Below are 25,402 nucleotides of genomic sequence, written 5' to 3'. Positions count from 1 at the left end.
TGTAAACTATGTAGTAGACAATGTGTCTGGAAGAATTGGTGATTCATGTAATTCTACAATGTAATAATCTTGAAACATTAACGGCTGGTCAGAGGACCTTGAAGTAGGGAGTTTTGACAGCGAATTATTTAATCAGTCTAGTATAGTAAGGTAGCACTCAAACACTTAAAATACATACATTTATAACAACTAGGGATAATAATAGGATACAAAGGACGGTTTTAGGACACTGGCCAAAGCTGATGTCAAAAGCTTTTAATAGTCAACACGATGATCCTAGAATTATTTAGGACTTTGTAATTGTTGCAGTATACATTATGTTTCGGACTTCTTTGAATAAAGAATTTGTCGACGTTCTATAATCGAATGCTTCTGATATATTCCATAAAGGAATTACATAAAAGGACGGGAGAAAACAGTCATGAGTAATGCTTCAACAAAACTTCATCATTTTCGACGCATTAAGGAAACAAGGACGAACTCAAGATTTCCGTTATAGTTTCATAAACCGTGTCCTCTTTAGGATTTAGCTTTTCTCTTAACATGAATATGCAATAACCATACAATGTATAGTAGACATTTTCTAAGTACAAAGACGACCGCCCCTCAAGTTATAGCATGCTGTCTAGCAGGTGCGGGAATAGTACACAGGTACGATTGGCATCGGTATATATCCTTAAAAAGGATATATACCGATACCGATTATAGATATTGTGCACTGTAAGGAGCTAAGGCCTATTTATCTTCTAGGTCTTTCAAAGTGCTGAAATCGGTAAGCTTCTTACGATCAAACCTCAAAACAGCTTCACAATTATAATATATATGCCCTATAATATAGTCAACATGATCGAATAATATAATCCGATTAAAGTTACGTAACTGAAATAGACAATATTGCATACCTGTAAAATGTAGTATCTGTAACTATGCACGGTTCATGAAGATCGTTGTGTTTATGTGACTACTTTTGGTCTGAGTGTGAGCGGCCGATAGATCGCAAGTAAGATAAGAATGGAAGCTCTTTGTTCTATTGACCGTGCTGGCACAAGAGAGCGAAGAGCTAGACGACGCTACGCGATTTTAAATCTGTTCGTAGATTTTTCTTTGAAAAGTAAGGCAACGGCGCACGAAAAACACCAGCTACTATTTGAAATTTTTAGATCGCCAGAGGTCTCAAAAAGAGATTAAATTTTACTAATACTATTACTGATAAGGATATGAACAGCAATGAGGAGACATATTGCACGCTCACCGCGTCCTACTGCTCGGAATAGTTGAGAGAGCCTGTGATAGAAGATCTACTGCTCAGAGGTGGCCTAAATAAGCGACGATGATATAATATCGAATAATACGAGCCAATTATGCTAATGAGCCTGGCCTTGCGCGTGGGCTAGAGCCCTTTGAAGAAGACCCTGAAATCCCATGTAACCAGGGCTAACCCTTAAAAATAAGACCTGAACATAGATCTGTTAGAATTTAGCAGCTGGAACATATTTATGCAGTTGCAGTTTGTCAGTAAAAGTACATCAAAAACCCAATAAACCTATAACGAATATTATTATATTATAGAGATGACATGCCTTAGCAACTGGCCTAGTTTCTTCAACTGAGTTTACTTACGAGATCCGTTCATGAGTTCTACGTCCGGCGTCGCTGTCAGACACTCCAGACTCCATCAAGATATTTGTTCATCTATTTGTCTGTTTCCGGCGTAGCTAGAGATTTTGAGAGAAATACTATTGAAAACAGAAAGTTTATCACCGCCAAGTGACTGCTACTGTTTCTGGACCAACAACAGCAGTTTCAGAAATGTCTTTGCAGGACCGTGAATTTCTACTCTCGCGCTGTCCTTCCGTGCGGACCTTAACTTGGCAAATCCAGGTAAATAGTAGTGAAAGCGCGATATAAATTCCTGTGGCATTCATAAAAGTGGAATCATCCCCGTCAGCATCGCCGTTGTAGCTGCGGCTCAAGAACGTCTTTGGAAGCAATCCCTCCACATCCTTTATAGCTATACATGTGCCGTCCTGGCTAATTCACTGGCGCGTAAGTAACAGCTGTGACTGCAATAGAAGCGACAAGCCTAAGAGACAGCACCGCAAAGAGAACGCTGGCGTTGGTAAACAAACTGCAAGTTTGATTTTTAGTTGATCGGAACGCCCTTTGGTCAAGCAGTGCGTACCGTGAATTTTCTTCGCCATACCTATGTGCGCATATATATTCGTAACGACGTTCATGTTGACGCTCGCCACAAGATGCTTCCTCGACCCACGTACTGTTGAATGAGCTGAGATAAAGGACCGTATTTCGTGAATCCACGTCTTAACCATAAATCACAAACTGTCTTGCGCCTCGGGGAAGCGTGAGAACTATGAGAACGAAGTTCGTATCTAGCGATACGACGGAATCGATTAAGGTTTGTACGTGCACATGACAAGCTTCAATTTGGTAAAGTGAGATTTTACGATCCATCCCGCCACGCTTTCACGGTAGAACCGTTTCGACGGGTGTTAGTTCTCGAAGTTTTTTTCAAAGTGGACTTTCCGTTTATCAGCGGAGCAGATGTTTCTTCCTGTAACCTCCCATAACGCGCCAAGTATTCAGCGATGCTTAGTGTGCTGATCATACGCTCAATTAATGATCCGTTACGTTCGTTCTCACAACTTTTTTTGTTTTTTGAGGGTTCCGTGTGGCACTCATTTAGACAGCTCCTGTACTGTACTGTTTTTCGACCAGACTTGACGGAGCCTATGAGTAAGAGCATAGAACAGGCAGACATTATTTACGACGACTATTCAATAGTTGGCTGAAACGAAATTATCTTGATTGCCAATAAACTCTATCAATAAACAAATAACAATAGAATATAATAAAGTTAAAACAATCAATAATCGAATAAATCAGAGGCTCGGCGCCGACAAATGCACACGACAAAATGGCACACATAAGCAGTGGGTAAAGGGATCTGAAGTCGAGTGATTTACTTCGTCAAACGTGTGTTGAGCCCAGCAGAGTGACGGGATGCGCGCAACAATGTTTATATTTCTATTTTACCATCTGAACGTGCGTGACAATGCGTTTCACACGTCCTACGAATCAATGCTTGTTCGCTAAAACGACTGGCAAGGAAAGGGTAACAGCCGATCACGTCGCCGGAGACGCTATGCGTTGGAGCGTATGTCATTTTTATTCCGTCATCGTCTGCTAGATCCCAGTTCTTTAGTGAAGTTACGAATTCACGAAAACTCACCACGTTCTATTCGCACCTCGTCGAACAAACAATACAAAAACAAGCATTGTTCGAATTTGCCCTCAGAGCCGCTTGCAACACTGTTACAGTGGCACGTCTCTACTGTTCTGTTTACTGCAATCGACATGTTGAAAAGCCCTCAGAAGGCTTTAGATAAAAACAAACATTTTCAGAGGTAACAGCCTTTCGATTGTTCCGTCCTTGAAAGGTGCTATAATTCAATATAGATATTCATTATGGGTTAGAAGAAGAAAGAACTGATAGAGTGCTTGATGCACTATGGTAGAGCTGTCGTACAAAACACTTGTTAAAAAAATAATCAACTATTCGTCAAACACGAGACTGGTTTCCACCTACTCGTTGAACTTGCTAGCTAGAAGTGTACCGTTTTCATTTAATACGCTCTTCCTCTGAATAATGGCATGATCATCTTTTCTTACTGATTTGCCCAAAAGTTCAAGTGACAACTGGGTTTAATATAAATAAGTTTATATTAAAATATATCGCAATCGTGTTAAAATGTCTTAATCAGCTGCATTTATTGAATTTTTTACAGCAGTTCTGTACGACTACGTTAAGCATGCGGCATAGGCAGCTTTTTAAACCAGCCTGACTTTCGATTTTATTCCATCTACGAGACGAAACGTTTAGCAGCGATAGATGAAGGCTTTTTACACATATACTAAGCAAGGCCTCACCAGTATTTCTCTAAGAAAAAATCACTAGAGACGTTTTGTACTTTATTCGAGCGCTACATAGGAATCACACCTGTCATGTAAGACCGTTTGTAAGAAAGATGTCTGAATCCGTATGCGATTACGGCTCTCCTAGGGTGAGAACGAGGTTAAAGACAATAGCAATAAGTATACTCGTTATTACTCATACGCCTTATATGTTTGTTTCTTACACATTTTGTAGATACCTATAACCATTACGTCGAATCAGTCCTAATTAGTCTTTACTTCTACACGAACTAAATGTGATAAAAGTAGGACATCTGGGACGAGAGAGAATATAGGAATTCATCTAATATCAGTAGATAGACACTCACCCGTTGCTTACGTTGACGTTATCGTAGCCATCAGTACAAATCAGCTAGAAGGCAGAACGACAGCACATCGAGACACAACGGTTAATAGGTGCAATGATACGAATTCAAATATGCTCTGTATATAAGTACACATGTGTGACAGTTGGAAATGAATATAGCATCTCTTTATCGGTACGTTAGCAGCTCTATTTTGTATAATATCACTTCCTGACGCGGTTCCATTAATCCTACTGATATAATCAAAATTCGGTGATGTGAGCGCTTCCTTTTTTCCCGAAGGACCTAGTTAGTGGGCTAAAATTGCTCTGCGAAATTAAGTTAGGCGAAAAACACACCGGCAGATCGCATGCTTAATTTATGGCTGAAAAAATGTGACGTTAGCATGTCTACTTTATACGGTGTCTGCTCATGCTAGCCTCCTCCTGTCCCCTGCCCCTGTTCAGGCGGCACAGTAGGTCGAGATGCAGGCTGCAGAACAACGTGTTCCCAAAGGGCAGAAGTATACGTCATAACCCACGCCAAAGATCGCTACACCTTTCGCCTGCTGGATGCTCTCGTTCGTAACGATCTTTATAGCGCTCTTAAATATTAATCCATGTTGGAAATGTGCAGAGAGGACGAGTCGCTGAAGAAACACATAGAATTGGCTTGCAATCATAGTTCGAGTATAAGAACCGATGGGTTATATATACATATGTATATACATACAAACTGCAGAAGCACCATTTGCCACCATATAAGCTGATCTGGATTAGCTTTTTACGTAACAGTTAATGTGTTTCACACAAGTACAACGCTTCTATTGTGTGTGACATTGGCTTACACGTCTCTGCTTCATATGGGTTAATGAACAGCGCCGTTGAACTCTCAGAAGTGATAAATTGAGGTCAGGTAGTTCCTGCTTTCTTGCAGGAAGGTTTACTATTACTAAAAAATGTTTTCAACAATACACAAAACAACAATTGTAAGTGTCAACTCGCTTATATACATATAGATAAGCGAGTCTATATAGGACTAGCGCGCACACAACGCTGCAATCATATGCGTGAACAAAACTAAAGATGAACCTTGTTATAGTCGGCGTGCATGCAACGCTGTCGTGTCTAGATGTCTGTTTACTTACAGTCTTGTTGCCAGTAATCCCAACGTAGCTGATTTGGCTTTCTGCTCCTACATTACCTTACCCACATGGTAATTAGGACAAGTAAGGATACTAGTTGTTGTATTTACCTAAAACTATACACTCTCAGAGGTCATTGCATTAAATGCAAATATCCTGATATTATAGAACGAAAATTTTACATTTTCATGTAACCATTGTTAATAGGACAGTGTGATCTGTAGGATCCAGGTGGGGTGATATTTCAAGCGCTAATATTAAATCTTGGATTTATGTTCTTTTATTTAAATGTTAAATTTTATGCTAAAGATTTACGTTTGAAGAAAAAAAGATAAACGAATTTTTTTTATTTTAGAAAAAAGCTACGGCTTTTGTTCATTCAAATTACAGGGCGTAGAAACTCTTGTAGCAAGCGCCTAATAAGGAATCCACGTTTTGTTGCTAATCCCGTTTGAGGAAGCAATAGATTCTCATCTTGTGGTAATCCTTTCATCTAGCGTGCAGTACAAGGTAGAGATACAAACGTGTTGTATATGAAGAAATGAGACATGTCTCCAGCTTTGAGCCAGCCGTCTCTCGGTGTACCCTTGAATTTCGTGGTTATTCGACCTTGTAAAGCCTTTTGCTGCGGTCGTCGCTTTGCCTTTGAAGAAGAGTGATTTTCAGGTTTACCTTACTGCCTTCGTGCCACTTTGTCACGGACAGGGAAGCATCATCAGCATCAGCACCGGCTTTCGGAACTACCAAGGCTTCCCAGCCCAATTCTCCTGTAACTTTGTGGCCCGCCAAACCAGGCACTACTTTCGAGGTTCTTTAACGCTCTTACTCTCCTGAGTTCGAGGAGTGAGATAGTTTGGCTGCCTTGAAGATAGAAAACAATAGTGCATTGGTGTAGTGGATGAGATTTTAATGGTGCGGGGAGTGTCGGGGGTAAAGGACCTCGTTTCAAGACAGAAGACCAGAGTTATGATCCCTTACGCCAACTTCATTGCAAGAACTGATTAAATCAAGAACTGAGCCGATTGTGCCCCAACACCTGGCTTTAAAGAAGGGACCTGCAATAAAATTGTATCGAAAATTTTCCCTGAGGTGCCCTCAGGCACACTTGTACATTGGCAGAGACAGAGATAAACGAGGATAATAAATTGTACTCTTCTAAAGCTCTGCAGGTACCAATCTACAAAAGACGACGTCGTGAATACATAATAAGCCCCACCTAAGTTTAATCTATTACAGGATCGGTAATTTTAGATGATAACCGACCGCTTTTCAAAATACGAAAACTTAATTCATCCAAATAAGGCCAGCCCAGTTGCACAAAGGCTTACAGGTACTTGACAATATTACCGAACTGATATGATAAGTTATTATTTGAAAGTGGTGAAGCTATATGGGCCACCCCTTTTATTCTTAACGAAGAAGTACAAATTGAAAACTTTAACTTTTCGAGCGTACAGACGCGTTCGGATCAAAAGTTTAGTGCAATTCACGCTAAATGGATTTATCTTTGACTGAACTTGAGTTTTTCACATTTCATCGAGTCGGATGATAAAAAAAAAAAAACTAAATAACCAGCCCGTTTTTACCATAGTTTTGGATATGCTAAAGCCACATTTTCACTTGGGAAACAAAAAACAAACCACGTTTTATATAAACGATTACATTAAGCTATAATAATCGCTTTGGCAGCTATATCACCAAGGGTGAGGCAGGACTGTACGAAACACAGAATTTTGAGCCGATAAGCGAGACCAGGCTCCATCGCTACGGGTCTTCGAGAAACATTGAGAAAATAACAAAACTCCATTTAGTGAAAGTACGTACACATGGTATACGTATATATAAAGGTATCGTAGCTTCGTACTTAATCTACCCATCTCGGCCAAGAAGAAAAACCAGTCACAAATGTACTAGTGCGACCTTTTCCTAGACTCCCTTTGTTTTCAGCAGTAGCGTTAAGCTAACTTTCGCCCGTATAATCCTGCCTATTTACATTTAAAGTCAGACCGGATACACCTGTTTCCGCGACTAGACTGGTTTGATTTCTTTTTGTCGGGTCATTACTGCCTTCTGGGAACGAAATTTTCAGAGTGGATTGTCACTTTCAGTTCTCAAACCCAATGAAATACTAGTATATAATATACTTGAGAAATATATTGAACGCTAGCGGCTTTCCTAAGCACTCGGCTCGCGTTTGCTGCCGACAGTGTGAAACAAATAGTCATATAAAATGTATAATTAATACTGCAATTACACAGTTATGACCCAAACTAGAACTGTCCGGAAAAAAATTACAGGAAAAGCTGTCGTTATTTTAGAAACTTGAGGATGAGTTTAGGCTGTTTCTTATAAACTAAGAGAAAGGTTACAATTATTAATTCATCTCATGTCTATTATTTTTTGACTGCTAAATAATGGTCGTTGGTATCGGGTATGGTAGTAACGACGGCAACTAAGACCTCTCGAGTGATCTGGGCAGCTTGTCAAGCCTACCCAGCATTCAATAGTTTATTGACTACCGATCGGCATTCTGGCGTCGCGTCTTCTTGGACAAACAAGCATACTTCAAGCAAGAAATCTTCACCACAAACATTATTATACATATATTCTGTCTTACCTATTTAAAAGCTGTGCCAAAAAAAAGGTTGCGTGGTATTCGTATCAAAGTGTACAAAAATAGCATGGATGGCCAGATGATTTATTCACTTAATTTATTCAAATAATTCGTATTTACAAGTTAATAATTTAATATTCCAGGATCATAGTGGGTCTATAGAACCGTGACAGCACATAGGGTACACAAAACTTGTTCCGTTTATAGCACTAATTTAAGAAATTCGTCAGATGCCCTAAAGCTGAATCAGAAGCAACCGGCGGCATGATAAAGTATGATGAGGTGGAAGCCGTGCAGGACAAAGCGACTGACGACGCTTGTTTAGCCAGCGTGTCCCTTTGGATCCGTTAGTTCTCATTGCAGCCGAAACAAATAAACCCTTATCGCTCGCGCCAATTTTTGCTCTAAGCTTTTGAAAGCTATCGTTGCTAAGATTTGAGATTGACAGTTAGCCGGCTAGGAGGTACACGAACGGATTTTGGGCCGTTATATGCAGCGTAATACATTTTTGAGGAACGAGGCTCTGCTACGATTTAAATGATCAAAATGAGTTACTACAAAATCATCGCGAATGACGCGTATCACATTAGAGATAACTTGAGCTAGAGCGGTTGCGAGGGATAAGCGATAAGACGAATTGACTGCCCATGCGGCCGACACTGCCTTTTCGTAGCTTTCAGTGCGCGCACAGTGGAACTTCTGACGTTCTCAGAAAAGATCAACTCCAAATCTGGAACCCGGTTAGCATAGGCAAGGGGCAACCTGGCGAAATACAAAAGCGGCAGCTGTCCTGTCGCTCCTTCTAAACTTCATCTCGTCTATTTTGATGAGGTTTACCATCATTCCCAAATCCGTGACCGCCGCTTGGAGCCGGGCCAGAGATTGCTGCACTTGGAACCTGCTCAAACTGAAATGTCGCAAAATAGTCGACACACTTTGACTTCGACGGCTGCATTCGATTAGCCTTTTTGGCCGTCTTATTTCAGCAGAGAAGGCCTTCAGGGAAGGCCTTCTAAAGAAAATGTAAGCCCCTAAGGCTAAATCTACACTTTATCTAACTACAACCTTTCCATAAAAAACGCGCAGATTTGTTCGCTCTGTCGGGGTGGTTATTCTACCCTTCTGTTTCGAAACGGAATGGCTGAGCACATTTACACGGGTACCCAACTCGGTCAGCGTGAGCATAGCCTTGTTTCTAAGCGTCGAGCTGCGTTGAAATCGAAAAACACCGCACAGAGCGGATTGTGTGGCACGACCAGTGCTCTGTTCATGTTGGCCATCAGAATCCTGTACGTCGTTTCTATAAAAGGTTCAGGAATTTATATTGTTCTGTTGGGATGTATTCTAGTCAGCAAACTAAAGAGGAACTTATAAACATTTTTTTCGTCATAAGACGGCGCGGTTGGGTTGTGTCTTCCTTTAAAGATTACTAAAAGAATTATTAGTAGCCCATTAGGCTGAAAATGTGGTGATATGTACACGTTAAATAGGGCCGTTCAGCACTGTGTTAAAATGATGGCGCATTTGAGATGCTGCACTTGTAAATTCTAGCTGGACCGGTGTTGCGTAGGCTTCCAGGACCTAGTATTAGTTCCCGCAGTGTCAAGTCTTATTTAAGGATATCAGGATATCGCGTTGTATTGAAATCTTCTCCACCGACGTTGGCGCGAGAAGAGAAATCGCGCGTTTATCGTATACTTTGACGGAAACATCTCCAAGAAGCGGTCTACAGGACCGAGGACCTGATTCGGCCAGCCGTGGTGCGTTAGCAAATTTTATAGCTAACGTTCTGCGTCGACGATCAAGCGAGTTTTGAGCTGTTTAAGGAATTCCATAACAGACTGTAAACTAACATAATCTGTGTTGCGCTTCTTGACGCTCATTCCATAACCGGATGAGCCCATGGTCCCATTCTTAGAGACTTTTCCGTAATCAGAATTAGGTAACAAGAATGGGACACCATTCCCGTAAGCTATCCGACTAGGTTTAGCTAGCTAACTGCACCGACTACAACTACACTTCATAGGTGACCGATCTTCCGTCAAGGGATACTATCTGTATATCTTCTCCTTAGAGACTCCCTCCCTCAGCCATCAATCACTAGAAGAGCTATTTATGACGACCAACTTTGCCCTACAAGCGCCGTCGGCTACTGGCAGCCAAAATAAAGACGGCTACATCTACCCTGCGTGGAAGGTTATGATGTGTCCTCCGCCTATATAAGCGAGATATATTTCACATACATAAATACACAGAATCAGGCCATATCTCGGGTTACCTGGCCTCAGCTTAGCTGTTGCGGGAAATTTGCGCAGACATCGGACACCAACCACTCCTGTCACTACTCTACGATAAACGGCGACTGAACTGACCCCATCACTAGCGTTAGCGTCGTCGTCCTTTGGTGAAACTACAATGCAGCCGGTAGCAATAGCATGTCCCTCTTGCTGCTTTTGGATAGCGATTGCAGACCACAATGAACCTGCTTGCAGCAAACAATTCCATTGTTTAAATGCGTGCCCAAGATAGCTACGGACCCTAATCTGTATGCAGCCGAATGCTGAATGAGGTTTCAGGTTTTGTTGAAGGACGAGCCACGGACGAACTACACGCCCGTCTGGTTGGAACGCTAGGCGACAGGTAATGATCAGAGACGCAGGCTGGGTGGGTGTTTGAAGCACGTTCTCATTGAAGTGACCCGTGGGCGATCAAAGTACAGCGAAGGGAGCGAAAAAAAAATAGCGGCTGTGTAATGAGAGAAGTAAGTAGCGAGAGATAGCCAGAGATCAGACATGGCTTGTCTTTTCCTTCGAGTGGGCATTATCTAGAGTGGGCGCATTTTTTTGTTAGCTGTGAAAGAGATCTTAGGGAAAAACGTTGCAAAGGTGAAAATTCCAGGTTTGTAGCTTTCTTAGCTAAAGAACTGTATGGCGTAAAGCGAGAAGAGAGATACGCAGAAGTGTGAGCTAAGCGGAAACACAGATCAACGAGACAGGACGCCGAAGCGTAAAGCAGCATTGAAGGCCTCGAGCTACAGCAGCTGAGACGGTTGCTGTCAGCGACAGAGTTCAATTACTACTTGGGAGCAGGACCACTGGAGAACGCGATGCTAACTATACGGAAAGACGTCTCGTATGCCAGTCGCAGTTGGTAAGCACAGCGAAATGCCAACACAAGGAAGATTGAGCGAAATTATATTCCTTCCTCGTGACGGGCTATCTGTTGACTTTGCTTCGGATAATACATATGAGAAGCAGTTTATTTTGCCTCTGTTGATGGTTATATCGAATGCATGAAAAAGACCGGGAACACCGCTTGCGTACGTGCTATGCACAAAAGTGTAAGCGTCTAGAGCAAATGATACATAAAATTCGGATCGTGTGATAGGTTTTTATGCATAACTATGAACTGAACCTAAACGTATCAGTCAATGGCCGTCCGCTAGAATTTTGCTGGTTAGCGGTCAAGGATCGAGCGTGTTTTACCCTGTGCTATCGGCAATCAAACGCTGACAATATATATACAGTAGCAACGTAGGTAGACAATAATAATCGTAAGGCTATTATTTCCATCTCTATTTATTCTATTTTACTTATTTTTATCGAAGAGTTCAGTATTTATTCTATTCAAAATATTGAGCAAACTCGCGGTAGACATGTTGTACGTAAGTTTCATAACTTGTTTCAACTACGCTTGCCCACAGAGCTAGTTTTTTCGTTTGGTAATAAAGTGGTGATATATTTAACATCTATTAACGAAACCCCGTATTCCGCGAAGCAATGATGTAGGCGAAGAGCGCATCTAATTTGAGACTCTTTCCTAGTGGTTATTTAGCAAGCGTAAAGATGCATGTGTCTATAATATGAGTATCAGTCTCCGCAATGGCGCAAACGTAGCGCGTCTGTTACTAACCTGAGGGGCACACAGGGAGTTTAAGTTGAAATCTGGGCGTGCTACATTTTTGCATAGAGAAAAAATCCGAGCAGTAGGAAATGACTATGAACATAGTCATGATCCCCCTTTATGCTCGGTCTCCCAGGTTATACACATTGAGCCCCTTTTTACCCTGACACGTCCTTGAAGCAGCGCTGAACTACATATATATCGCCTATTCAATTAAATAGTCCGGAACAGGGCACCCACTAATTTCTACGAAAACGTACGACGACTCAACGGTCTGCAACGAGTCGATTTTGTATATTCCAACTCAAAGCGGAATCACCGCACTATTGCCGCCCTTCGACGGCGTACGCTATTCTATTCGCTCGAGTTCCGTCTACGTTTCAGGTAGGACTAACTTTTCACTTCCAGTTTCATAAAGCAGTAATATATAGTATAGAATGTTTTCTTAGGTAGATACGCAGCTCAGAAGATACGCACCTTTGGCGGTACGAGGGCGCGTCTCCGATGGAGCGCCGACCGTGGCGGTTCAGGATCTTGAGCAGGCTCATCTTCATCGTCTGACACCTCACTTTTACCAGACAAGCGTCGAAACATGGTTTCGTGATCGTGCGATTCGGGACCGTGAACATTCGGCGACGGTAGGTTGAGTTGAAACCCCCCTAGGCTCACGCCAAGCTTCCCATCGCGACCTGGCCAACATCCGATTAGTACGAAGCCAACACGAAGTGGCCGGACCGATCGAAAAGAAAAATAAGCAAGTTACAATGCCGTTGAGTAATATAAGGAGCATATTTTAAAACATGTGGCACCACACCGTTTACATTGTACATAAAAATTGTTTCCGAAATCTGAATAAACTCGATTGTTGCTGAAGATTTCGTTCATTAATTAAAATGGTACCTGTCTAAGAAAGTATCCACCGAAAAAAGAGGAGATAATATGTTTCACGTGGGAATCGTACTCGAGACCGTTACGGGGTATAAAGATATCGTCGTTTTATCCGTCGGTTGACATAAAAAGATGACAAAAAATAGCTCGAAACAAAACAGTATAGAAAAATAAACAGTCATGTTTTTGAGAATTTTCGCATTTCCATTCAAAAATATTTAGTCTTTTTTTTAAACAGGACTTTTCAATACGATTTGATCAGTTGATACCAAAGTTCAATATTTAACGCTAACTGGACGTACCTTGTACGAATGCACCATTTTACCAGTATATTTCAGATAATAGTATACCAGTATGGTACTTCCATATGTGTTCGATGGAACCAGTGTCAGATGGAATGGATTTTTGAAAATATTTTCCCAAATCTGTGCCTTTACTGAGACTACAAAGGAGCTCGTTTTTACGAATAGACCATGTTTATATTCATATATATGCGTGTGTAATAAAATGCAAAAATCTAAATCGTGCTACTTGTAAGTCAGTGCAAAGTTGTTAGGGTTGCCGGAATCGTCTGACAAACAATTACCCGCGCACCTCACGGTTAACGTCGATACATAAAAAAAAATCTATGTCGATATCTGCGCGCGGCAGCTGGTGGCCTTCGTTTACTAATATCGATGCCATATCAGTTTGTTCTGTGTTAAGGCCATGTCACTTTTGTTGGTACGAGAAAGGGCCGGCAACGCTAGTGCTGATGTTCTGCTTCGTTCCAGAGGCCTCGGCCGTTTACGTTCGTTCAGAGTATAGTCCAATATTCAACTATACTATACCATAGCATTGTACATAGAGTGTTAATAATCTGTTGCTTGTATTGGCATGTTTGCAAGGACAAACACCCCGCCAAATCGGCCTCTGCCACGTTTTTCTCGTGTCACCACCGAGCACGAATGGTCACGTGCGTTTTCGCGCGCGGCAATCGCCGACAGGCCAACGGATATGTTAGTCTCTACTTAGTAACTAGCAACGCTATCGTAATCAATATAGTGACTCCTTTGTAAACGAGTTGCCGTTTGTGACAAACGGTTCCCTTTATTATCGAAGAGCAACGTAATAAAGTGCCCATAATGTCGTTAGTCGTTCGAAAGCCATTTATCGATGCCATTGCTACCGAAGCGACACACGGATCAGCAAAACTATCATACTGTTAGATTATCCAATTGCGATCAGAGGAGTTAGTAAATCAATTTCTATTTCTGAATTTTTATCCATCATAGATGTCGACTAACATCGCTGATTCCCCAGCACCACCGCCCTGATTTGACCTATTTGGCCGTACTGCATTGGGCCGAATAATTTTACTTTTTTTTTTTTTTTTTTTGCTAAACTATTTCAAACATTTCGAAAGAGGCCTGCCTTTCTTTATTTAGCTTCGCAATTTGCCTCGGGACAAAATGGTTTCATTGATAATGCTGATTACTTTCTGTATCAGAATCCCGCAGGATTGCTTCGACCCACAATTACGTAGAAAAGTCTATCGATGTCGTATAACAGCCCCAGAGGATAATTGGAATCCTACAATAATTTCATATTCGTACAATCTGTTTACAATTGTTCAACAATTAGAACTCTCACGCCATTTAATAGCTACTTGAGACTGTTACGGACGCCTCGTCCTAACCTTGCAACGAAACTCTCACAAAAGAAACCTAAACACTGAGAAGCTGCCGAGTGTGCCGAGAGCAGCAGGTAACACTGAGCTGAAATTTTTGACATTTCGAGTAGCTTCGTAAGCTTTTCTTAGCGTTTTCTTACATTAAAGGTTGCGACGCCCAGATACCTTTTGCCGTAAATTAGACACCCTGTAGCAGACTGGCTCGTTCTGAAATCAATATGTCCAAATAGAGTTTTTCTAGGGAAACATATGCATGAGTTTTACATAACGAATATTCTATGTTTTTACGAATAATTTACAAAAATAGAATATAAACATACGAACCAAAGCAAGTTCTATATCTGAATATCGGTGTGTCTGGTCGGTAAGACCATCCGGTGATAATACTACAGCGCATGATGCCGCATACTTCCTGACGCATATTGCCCCACATCCTGTGCAGGTACATATATACTGCCTTAAGCAGGTATATTTGTTGCTAGTTTTTTTTCTCTAGTCCATGAAGTACAGTACAATTGTTTTGTACAAACAGAGATAAACGAAGGTACTAACCTCCCGCTGTGGTTGCTATGTGCAAATCTAGTTGTGTTGTATCTAGTAACGTCATGAGAAATACAAAGACATATCTTAAATACATATGCTAGGCACAGAGATAGGCGCACCACTTAAAGCACAACAACTGTCACTCATGTTTAATTAATCTACTATCTTTCTTTTTTTTACACCTTTTTGTATCGTATTGTTCATACGATACCATCTTATGATGGACACATTCCTGCCTGTAAAAACAACTTCGATGTCTCCTAAAAATCCAGCCACGTCCTAGCAGCCCAAAAAGTACAAGTTTAGTAAAGGTGTACCATTATCATCATATTTTCCATGTAATGATGTCGAATTAGATAATCTCTGCCAAAACTAAAACCACAAACGTTTCTGTGCATGGAACGGTCATCTTGTTCCCGATTTCCTTGCTTCCCTGATTCGCAGAGCGTTACACATGAAATCCAAGCACATTACTGTCTTTTCAATTTCTGTTGTCAGTCCGTTCTGTTGCAATCAGTCCGATGGACGGGTTGACGAGCAAAGGTATTAGAAGCGACGTTGGCTAGGGATAAAAAAAATTGCTGAACTAATCCTCGATCTAATTAATCCATATACTTACACAGACATACGCGCAGATACAGCCCCGATTGAAGGTTACGCATCTCTCGTAATTAACATTTCAAACAGGGTCTCCCTGTATTGGCCTGCTTAATATCAATGAGCAAAACCGAAACCTTTTGGATCGAGGTAGATGTTTCCCAAAGAAGATTGCAAAAGCTTAAGGATCCGCTTCGTAAATTGATTATATTAGGTAGCTGTACATTACAAAACAGTGTTTTAGGGCCTCTTAATTCAGCCGTAGTACGTTTGTGGTAGTACTGTATGATGGTCAGAACATCACCGTGTATCTTGATATGCTTAAGGTCTCAAAAGTGAGCAGAGCATTGGAATAACGGTAGGCGAGGTTTTCCTCCCATTTTTTTTGCGTGTTATTATTTCGTATAATAAATTAGAACTAGAGAGAAGTACGCAATCTCCTGTCTACAATAGGAAGACTTTTATGTTTGTCTGTTTTAAATGCTAGACAATATTCTGGACGAGTCAGAGAGTAAAATCATTTATTTTTCTCAGGCAAAAGCTGTGTTCGTCCAGACATCACAAAAGCAGAAACTGAATAAGCGCATCTAGATTCGAAGAGGATCCATGATCATAACTGTGATTTTTCATTGATGTGATAGAAAATTTCTCTCCGAACGCACCCTCAGGGAAGTCGCTGTGTTCCTGTCAGCGTCGCGAAAGTATCGCCTTCACCTCTATTTGGTTTACTAAGAAAACATGCTATTCTAGCATGTCGTTGACCTCATTGAAACTTAGGCGCTACTGTTCCCTACGTATTACTTACGAGTTTTCCACAAAAAATCTAACATTGCATATGCTTTGTGATACAAAGTATGCTTCCGTATACCGAAAAAGAGATCGCTTGCGTACGAATAGGCATCATTTTGTTTTAGTTTGTTCCCTTCAGAACTACTCAATCTGTATGTCTGCAGAAAGTGTACGTGATCGGCAAAATTAGCAGATCTTCAACCAACGAGACTCGCAAGGGATATTCTATCGCACTGAGCGAAGGCAAGAGATATGGCACGGGGTCCTAACAAACAAAAGGTTCTAAGTTTGTGTTTGAGGAAACGTCATAGACAGAGATTCATCATTGTTTAGATTTTTAATAAAATAGACAAGTTTAGGTTTCATTTCGACTACAAGTGCATGAGCCAAGGTAAAATTTATTATGTCCAACTGGAAACGCGCCCGCAAGAGGTCACTTATCTATAGCTGGCCTAAATCGATGCGGCACATACAGTTTTACACAAATGTGGCATAAAGTAATAAAAAACAAAAAATCCATACATTTCATGACTCGAGGCGGTTGGCTTCTATAACAGAAAAACCGTTCCTGGCCTTCTCTTCCCCACTGCCTTTTGTTCAGCTAGCTGCTGTACGTAAGAGCTAACAAGCAGCGTGTCTGGCAAGAAACGACGGCCAGGCCACTACAATGTGCTTGTCTTCTTGGTCGCAATGTGCTTGTCTTCTTTTTTCTAAAGCTTGATGATATAATATTGTTGGTGATAACTCAGAGAGTTCAGCGGAAATATGCCTCTAGCATAGCTTAACCTCAGGTCTAAAGAGAATTCGATCGCCGAACGCATAACGAGGAACGAGAAAAACGGGTGGATCATGATACGGATCTGCAAAGTTTCGTTGACATGCAGCTCTGAAAAATTGAACGACGGCGAAGCGCAACGGCAAGATACGGCGACCAACATTATACAACAGCATGGGTGTAATTACTGTAAAGTGAGGAACATTCGAACCCCAATCATTGGTTACCCTTTGGGTTTATTGCAAAATATACTATTTAAGAATCGTATTTTGCCCGATTAGATGATTCCAACAGTAAGACTGACGGTATTCATATTTGAGAAACTAGTGAAAGGGGCCCTGTACGTAAAAAAGAGTAGCATACTTGGTTAGTAGATAACGTTAAAACCAATTAGTAGCTAGTTTGGGCTCTGTACACTTAATAGACAGCTGAAGATGTAAATAGCCAATACGTTTTCTGCTTCCAGCTGTTTGTGCCCCAAGAGGTTTGCCCTACTTAAGTCATGCAAAGCGCGTTTCTTTAAGCTATGTCAGATTTGAGTATATGGTTATTTTCTTTCAAATACAATGTACATGCCCTTTTAGCTTATGTAATTATCGCTCGTTGGGTCAATTATGTCTAATACAATAATCCGCAGTTAGTTACAAAGGAGTACACGTAACTCTGGTATTATATTACGAAAACGTTCGTTTATGTTGTTTCAAACGGGAAGAGCCTCGTGTATTGTTACAGTAGAGTTTACCCGGCCTATGTTTAGATCCAAAGGGTACTATAGATGGGCTTACGCAATGGCCTGGTTGTCGGAACGGTGAAAGAGTTATATATAAATCTCCCGTAAATAGTGTGATATTAAGCGATCGATGCTTTTATTAGATATGATCGTTTTGAAAAAAAAAATTATAACGTTGCCCCTTCAATACGCAAATGGACAGTGGGGTGTCCAGCCTCATCGGTGAATTACAAAACAAGTAGATTATAACCTAGAATTCAATTTTAAAGCGTATGAATAGTGATCCGAGCAATCAACGCTGGGTCCAAAGACGTTTTCCGATCTGACCGCCGACGTACGAAACTCAAATCATAGATTGATTACCTATTTAACAAAATGACAATAATTCGCACGGATGGCGATACTTATTGTCCGGCAAAAATTTTTTACTTGATATGACACTTCAAATTCAATGGGTTGACGCAGCAGTATGAGATAAGAAAGTTAAAAAAAAAATTTTATTTTTTTTAAAAAAACTGTACGAATGACTGAGCATTTTTTGGCTAACGCTTTAATCTGTTAGGCGATGATATAAAAGGATTCAGTTGTCTTGATAACAGAACGCAATTGTAACTTGCTGCTTTATTTTTATCAGTTAGTTATTCTCTAACTTTTTTTTCGTTGTTTTTTACCTAAAAAGATCTAGTTCTATCTGCTTCAGCGAAACGTTGCTTGTGAATTACAGCTTAATTTTATAGGTGCGGCGAAGTTTGTGAAACGGACAACTAAATATTTTTTTGTTTTTTCGTCTTGGCACCTGCACACTGAATTCGCGAGACGTTTAGGCTGTACGCATTTGCTTTTAGGTAACTTGAAGGTCTTGTCTTCGTATACTTGCCCTCTAAATTGCCTGCTCTTGTTTAACTCGTTCGCTATGTGATGATTTTTAAAGGCCAAGGAGCTGCTCGTTGGTAAGCAGATCAACGCGAGAAGCGTTTCCAGTCAGTACCTTGGGCAAAAATTAGCAATAGAAAAGATACTATGTATAATAGTGAACCTGGGACTCGATCCAGGGAAGAGCTACGCTTGCCTTTTAGCAAATGAGCTGCAGGAATAGTGCAGCTGCAAGCTTGCATTGACAATTGCCTATGAAACTGGGCCAACGATAGGTGTACAAACAACAAAATTTGTCGTTTTCCAGTCGTAAGGAAATAGCATTCGAATCGGTACCCTATTCAAGCTCTCATTTCCTCATTCTAGTACCTGCAAATGATGCTTAATGTTTTCCGGTCTTTCGGTCGTCTTACAGCCATGCCTACAGACGTTTCCCTTGAGTACAGACTGTATCTCACGGTATGGCATTAGATAGATACCCAGATATCGGTGATTTTACTGCTATACATAATAACTATTACAACAGCTTATATAATAATATCATTTGCCGTCGCTGGAGTGTTAGCTATTTTTCTTGAATACCATATACGTACCCGCAGTGGTCGTTGTTGCGTTCGAAATGCCCAAGTAAAGGGCACTTTTGCTGGGAGAATTGCTTTGTTGAGCGCTAGAAGATATAGACAGGTCAAGGAGGCGCTGCATCGATTCGAACGAGAAGCAGCCTGATGAGGCGTCAATGGATGATGTACAGCTGTTCGTCTGCAGGGGGCGCCGACATGCGCAGGCGGGACGCGATAAACCGATGTACGTCGGCCATTGTCACGCCGTAGGAGTGGTTGTAAGTACGAAAAGGAACGACAGTAGCAGAATCAATTTAGCGTATCGTGTCAATGGAAACATTTGTTATTTTTATATTGTTCTGCTTCAAACAGCATGTTACTTTGACATTTATATCAGACTAGGGATAAAAACCGATAGTTCGAAAATCGAGATATGTTGGCTGGCATACGTAGGAATTACGCAGAGCTGCATATTGAATTATATGTAGCTTATGTTAAAAAATCAGGCTCAGTAGATCGAAGGCTATGTTTTAATGCCGCAGGTATGTGCGCATCAACGATTAATCATTTATCGTATTGTAGCGAATGTTTATACAGGTAGGCTAATTTAAGGCCCAGATCTCATATTGGCCAGAGGTCATTCAAACGTGTCACATTTTGCCCTCCAGGACATATCGTACGTAAAAGGCTTAAGTCTACTTACAGGTAAGTTGTAGATACTTTGCATAATTTGGCAGTGTGATTACTGAGTTCTATGGTTCGTCCAGTCATTAACCACGAGAAAGTTTGCAATATAATTAAGCCTGACTACAATCAACTATGCAGTAGTACGCATACGTTTATACGCCTATAAAGCTTCTATAAGTTAACCAAGTGTTGAAACTAAATCAAATGTATTCAAGGGCGCATTGATGAGCACATCTTTTGAGAACTACCAATGTACAGCTCAAAAGGTATTACTTAGCGCGAAGCCTTTAGCGAAGGGTTACACTAAACAATCCTTCTTTCTGATCATCTGAGCTTTATGCGCTGCGCATAGATTTCTACCATGTAGATGAGACCAAGTCAACTGTGGTAGCATAGTCAACTTCAACATGGTTCGATATTAGTAGTATTCACATGGTTGTATCGCTCAGTCCATCTTACTCTATAGCCACCTCTTCAGAGGAAAGAAGCGCAACCTAACTCTGTGCCCTGATACAATCACGACCTTGACCTAGTCGATTGAAACGGATTCCCACGTATCGGCATACTAAATTTTAATTGTGACTTGCTGACTGATGGCTTGGGCTAATATTTGTCCTTTGGTATCGTGCCGTGAAGCTGTGGCTTAATTGTTTATCAATTTAGCTGGTGGAAAAAGCAGGCTTTAAGCAACTCCGCTAAGGGCAAATGTGGGTCTATAAAAAAACCTACGAACTACATCACATCTTCTTGAACCCAGATTACGGTGCGATGTACTGTGAAAGCATACGTTGCATATATAGAAAGTAAAATATAGTGCTATGTAGGGAAAAATTGTCATAAAAGTTGGAATGGTGCAAGCCGCTGGAACGAGTCCAACCTTCAAAATCGTTCATCCGGAGCCTGAAGGCTTTTGATCGCTGCTTTGAAAAGAAGCAAACATATTTTCTAGCTATAGATTATTTCGTGCATATCTGCGTCTATCAATAGGATGTGTGGACTTGCCAATCGTTACATCTGAGAAATCAGCGTTTTTACTCTTGGTGCAAATGTATGCGCATTACAGAGAACAGTTGCTCAGAGATCTTCCCTAGTTGGTTTTCTGTGAGAGCGTATCTCGTAACCATTAGATCTAATCTGTTGTAGCCATTTTCTAATATATTCACTATGAACGTACTGAAGATCAAACGCAAATGGAGGAGATAGAATAAAGCCAAGGATACATAAAGAGACGACGAAAAGAACATAAATGAAAACATTATGAAATATCGTTTTCGATAATTCATCAATTGTAAAGGTTGCTGTACAGACAGACAGACAGACAACGACACACACCGAAATAACGTTGTGTCTGCAGAGATGCGTCTATGAGTGCCTCGATAAATGGGAACTGTCTCAATTTTGCAAGTTGAATGAAGTCTCACGAACTGCCTGTACCTTCGTTCCTAATCGAAGCGTGGAACCTAAGGGACGTAAAACCAATTCTAGGATGTTTTACTACTTCGAAGTAGCATCAAACTATATTCCGAGCTAAAGCCCAAGTTTGTGAGAGGTCCAGGGTTTAGTGGGTGAGAGTCCCACAATACCAGACGAAGAACACGTCTGTGAAGTTTGGTTTGCATAATGCATTTGCCTTCAACCTCCTAGAAAAAAAAAACGAAAAAAGGATGTTTTACCATAAGTGATCTACTACTAATGATGTTACGTATGGATCCCGATTAGTCTTCGGCTCATTATATCCTAGCCGGAACCGATTAAGAAAATCCCTGACCAGTGCTTACTTGCGACTTCTCGTTAGGTTTTAGTGGGGGCTTTTGCTGTAAAGGCCCTAATTCCACCTAAATGGAGGCTGAACATGCTTCCCAAAGAGTGAGCCTGAATGAGGATGGCAAGGAATACGGGAAAACCGCTAGAGACGTTGCAAAGAGAATTGCTTCGATTGGATTAGACAGTGCGAGACCGGGCGGACAACGTGTGGGTCCGTTCAGCATGTACGACTTATTGGTCGGTATTGGAGACGTCGGAGATTGGCTGGAGTCCTGTTAAGGATCTGCCTTTGTGCAGGATGAGAAGGCCGTAGTCAGGTCGGCGTAGTCAGGCGTAAAAAATATACAGCTAAAACAGCTTTCGCAGCTTCGCTTGATCCAGCTCTCCTTTCGTCCGTATCTGCCAACTGCCGTTGTCCCAGAGAAGTGCAAGATCATATAAACTCGACTGCCAGAGAGATTCGACCAGAATGAGAAGGTTAGAAAGCAAAAGGAAAGGCGCTTGTTTCTGTTCAAATTTTTCCGCACCGAGCCCACTTTGCCTTTGACTCGGGCTCCTCTATCCTGATAGATAACATCGAGTAGCCAAGGGATGGACTTTTAGACAGATCGATAACTGTTGGAAACGATGAATGGGAAATTGCGTTGAATGATAAGGGACACACTCGGAATGTAACGTGGCCGGTAACGACGACGTCAGATTCTGAATATGCTCTGTATGAGAACGACGATTACAGTCCTGAATTTGGGAAGTATGGACTCAATTCAACCTGGACAAAAATGTTAAGGAGCAATTTTTCGTAAGCTTGTTCCTATTATATAGTCGTGTTACCACGCGGTTTATAAGAAAGCCGAAGAATGCGTTTATGCTAGTCTACGTATATCCCTTTTGAAGCCATTAGCACCTTAATTTACCTACATATGGTGTACATTATATTACTTAGGGACTTTAAATTTAAAAGTATGTATGATAAAAGCTAAAATTAACAAACAGAAGCTAATTATATTGAGTGTACCTTTGAGATAATTAATGCAAGTCATTATTATATCGATGATACAGAAGGAAAGTGAATTTCTGAATTATAGCCATTTTACCGATACAGAGATGATCGGCGCAATTATCGCTAGAAACCTTAGATTTGTTGCATTATAGACGGCTATTAGCAATTTGGAAATACAAAAGCATCTGTAAGTCCTGATTGTTTAGATGCAAACGGTTTAGGAGAAGAAAACTATTAGAAATTAGATTTACAAACTTCGGTGCGAGCGAACTCTTCAAAACAAACGTAAGTACGCTATGGTAATTTTGCGCATTTCAGAACTGAGGCACTTTCAGGATACTTCGAGCTGTTCTAGTCTGGGCGAAGGTTTGGATTGCTCTTGCCCGATATTTGTCTGTAGTTCCCTGTACGGTAAGATTTGATTAGTTCTTTATAGCGGGGGCTCTTCTAGTGAGTGATATATGACAAAGTGAGCTACTTCAGTAGCGTGACATAGTAGTGCTCGCTGATGACGAGAAGCTAGCCTAATACGGAGTGTGGCGATTTTACAAAATAACGGTTTTCTTCTTAACCGTGCGGTATCTTCATTGTGTTCGAGATGCCCCTGCACGTTTTAAAATCTGAAATCATTCATTCATTCATTCATTGTACTAGGCCAAAAAAGGTCGGAAAATTCAAGTAGCGAATTCCAGCTTGGACCTACAGCTGGCCATAAAAACCTTGTATTGGATTAGGGTTCGCCCGCTAGAAGGACTGTGAGTTGTTCGTACAAGAAATTGCGAAAGGGCAATCTCAAAGTGAAGATAAATCTCGTGGAAAACTCTGTGCGGGGGCGAAAAACGAATAGTCGTTAGCTATGGTAAAAGCCGATCCGTCTCAAAATGCACCGGTGTTAGCACTCACGGCTGCTGTAAATGTAAAAACAGCACAACTATTCATTTTGGTCAAATTAACAAGTAATAAAAAAAAAGCTTCAATATTAGTTGTACATAACTTAAACAAGAATAAAACATAGAGACGTTAAGGACGCTTTACGACAATGATGAATTGTTGCACCGAATTGTAGCTTGGGAATTACGGATGGTTCTGTCAGTGGGTGGATGAAACTGAACCTGTGACACGGTATCCGAAAACAAATGTACAGATACAGAAACTTACGACATATGTTTAGCAATCTGATGTAGATGTTGTTTACTATAGCTTACGGCTGAAAGATACAGTCTATAATTAGAGAAGATTATGAAAAAAGTCATTATCTAAAAAATTAAGATCCTTGTTAGACTCAAGGGGTTAAGATTAGGCAAGAAGACTAAGACACTTCTATCGCTCGGCAACGGGCGATCCTGCACCATAAAAATCAACCTGGCAATAATGTAGTAATTACAGTTGGAGATTTTCTGTTACCCACCATACTCTTCAGACGGTGCTCCCACAGGTTGAAATCCAGACAACTACTAAATGAAAAAATCGTTCAAATACCAATATCCTTTCAAAATAATAAAGACTTTCCTGCCCCGAAGATTAAACAACTTACCATTCAAACGACGTAAGGCCATAGATAGGTAGATCATTCACAGATAAGGTCACAGATAGGACAAATAATATGATAAATAAAAGGATTCAATAGTTAGGGTTCCATATATGATTTTGCATGCCAATTTTGCACGCACTTGTGTTTTTTCTATTACGAATTCATCAACAAAAGTTACACTATTGTAAAAGTATCTAATACTATGGATTTTAAATGCCGTTCGAGATTGCTAGCCTTGCATAGGGGATCATGTTATAGTTTGATCGTGATAAATCTGCAATTTCGTTATGAGTGAACAGTAAACAGAACCCGATCTTTTATCGTTACACGTAAGTGCAAATCTACTTTGTTTAATTCGATAAAACGACTATTTGTGCTTTATACGTAAGGCACAATCAACTTCTCGGAGCAGCTTGTTCTCGCATATCCCTTGTTTATCCGGTCGATCAAACTTATCAACTTAAATTGCTGCGATTGTGACATCTCTTATAGCCCCTAGCATACAAATGAAGACACGTAACGTTAACACTTCATGGCAGAAAAAACCTGATAGCTGCCATTAATCGAGGCCTAAAAAGGTAGTAGACACTGTTGAATACGATGCTCCATTACGGAAAGGAGTGGAAGGGAAATTAACAAACGCTTACAGGGAAAATTATTTCCTTTTGAGTAATTCTTTTGTTTTCTAATTAAGGTTTGTGAATAACTAAGGAGAAAAGGCGACGTCACTTTTAAGGAACGGCGAAAAAATATACGAATGGATTAGTTTCGCTACCCTAAAATGAGAAGCAGGACAGTTCACTTTCCACGTTGAGGAAAACGTAAATGTGCGAGCGTCTGACCTTTTTTGCCTTTGGCAAGTGGCACGAATAGGGTTTACCGAAGGTGTTTATGAAGGATTAATGACACGCTGTTAAAACAGTATTTACTGCACGAAACCTTATCAAATATGAATGAAGTTTAGCGGTGGGAAGAAAACAAAATCATATTACAGTCATCAATATACACAACCTGTAACGACGCTGTAGCTATGACATTGTTGCCGAACAGTAACA

The 25,402-nt window shown here is 40.8% G+C and overlaps 1 protein-coding gene across 5 annotated transcripts in view; it reads right to left on the bottom strand.

The window, feature by feature from the left end:
• LOC111248223 (uncharacterized) overlaps positions 1 to 25,402 on the bottom strand; it is a 164,477-nt gene that overhangs the window by 57,315 nt on the left and 81,760 nt on the right. For all 5 annotated transcript variants that reach the window (XM_086982297.1, XM_086982296.1, XM_022800162.2 and 2 more), the window contains exons 5-7: positions 19,399 to 19,564; positions 12,416 to 12,627; positions 4,302 to 4,345 (exon numbers count right to left, since the gene is read on the bottom strand). In XM_086982297.1, the coding sequence (XP_086838423.1) occupies positions 4,302 to 4,345; positions 12,416 to 12,627; positions 19,399 to 19,564 (422 nt within the window). The remainder of the gene's footprint in view (positions 1 to 4,301; positions 4,346 to 12,415; positions 12,628 to 19,398; positions 19,565 to 25,402) is intronic.

The sequence above is a fragment of the Varroa destructor genome, unplaced genomic scaffold (genome assembly GCF_002443255.2).
Source record: "Varroa destructor unplaced genomic scaffold, Vdes_3.0 BEIS01000003.1, whole genome shotgun sequence".
Taxonomy (NCBI): Eukaryota; Metazoa; Arthropoda; class Arachnida; order Mesostigmata; family Varroidae; genus Varroa; species Varroa destructor.
Note: the sequence above shows the minus strand (reverse complement) of the source record. Positions and strands in the feature narration are given on the sequence as shown.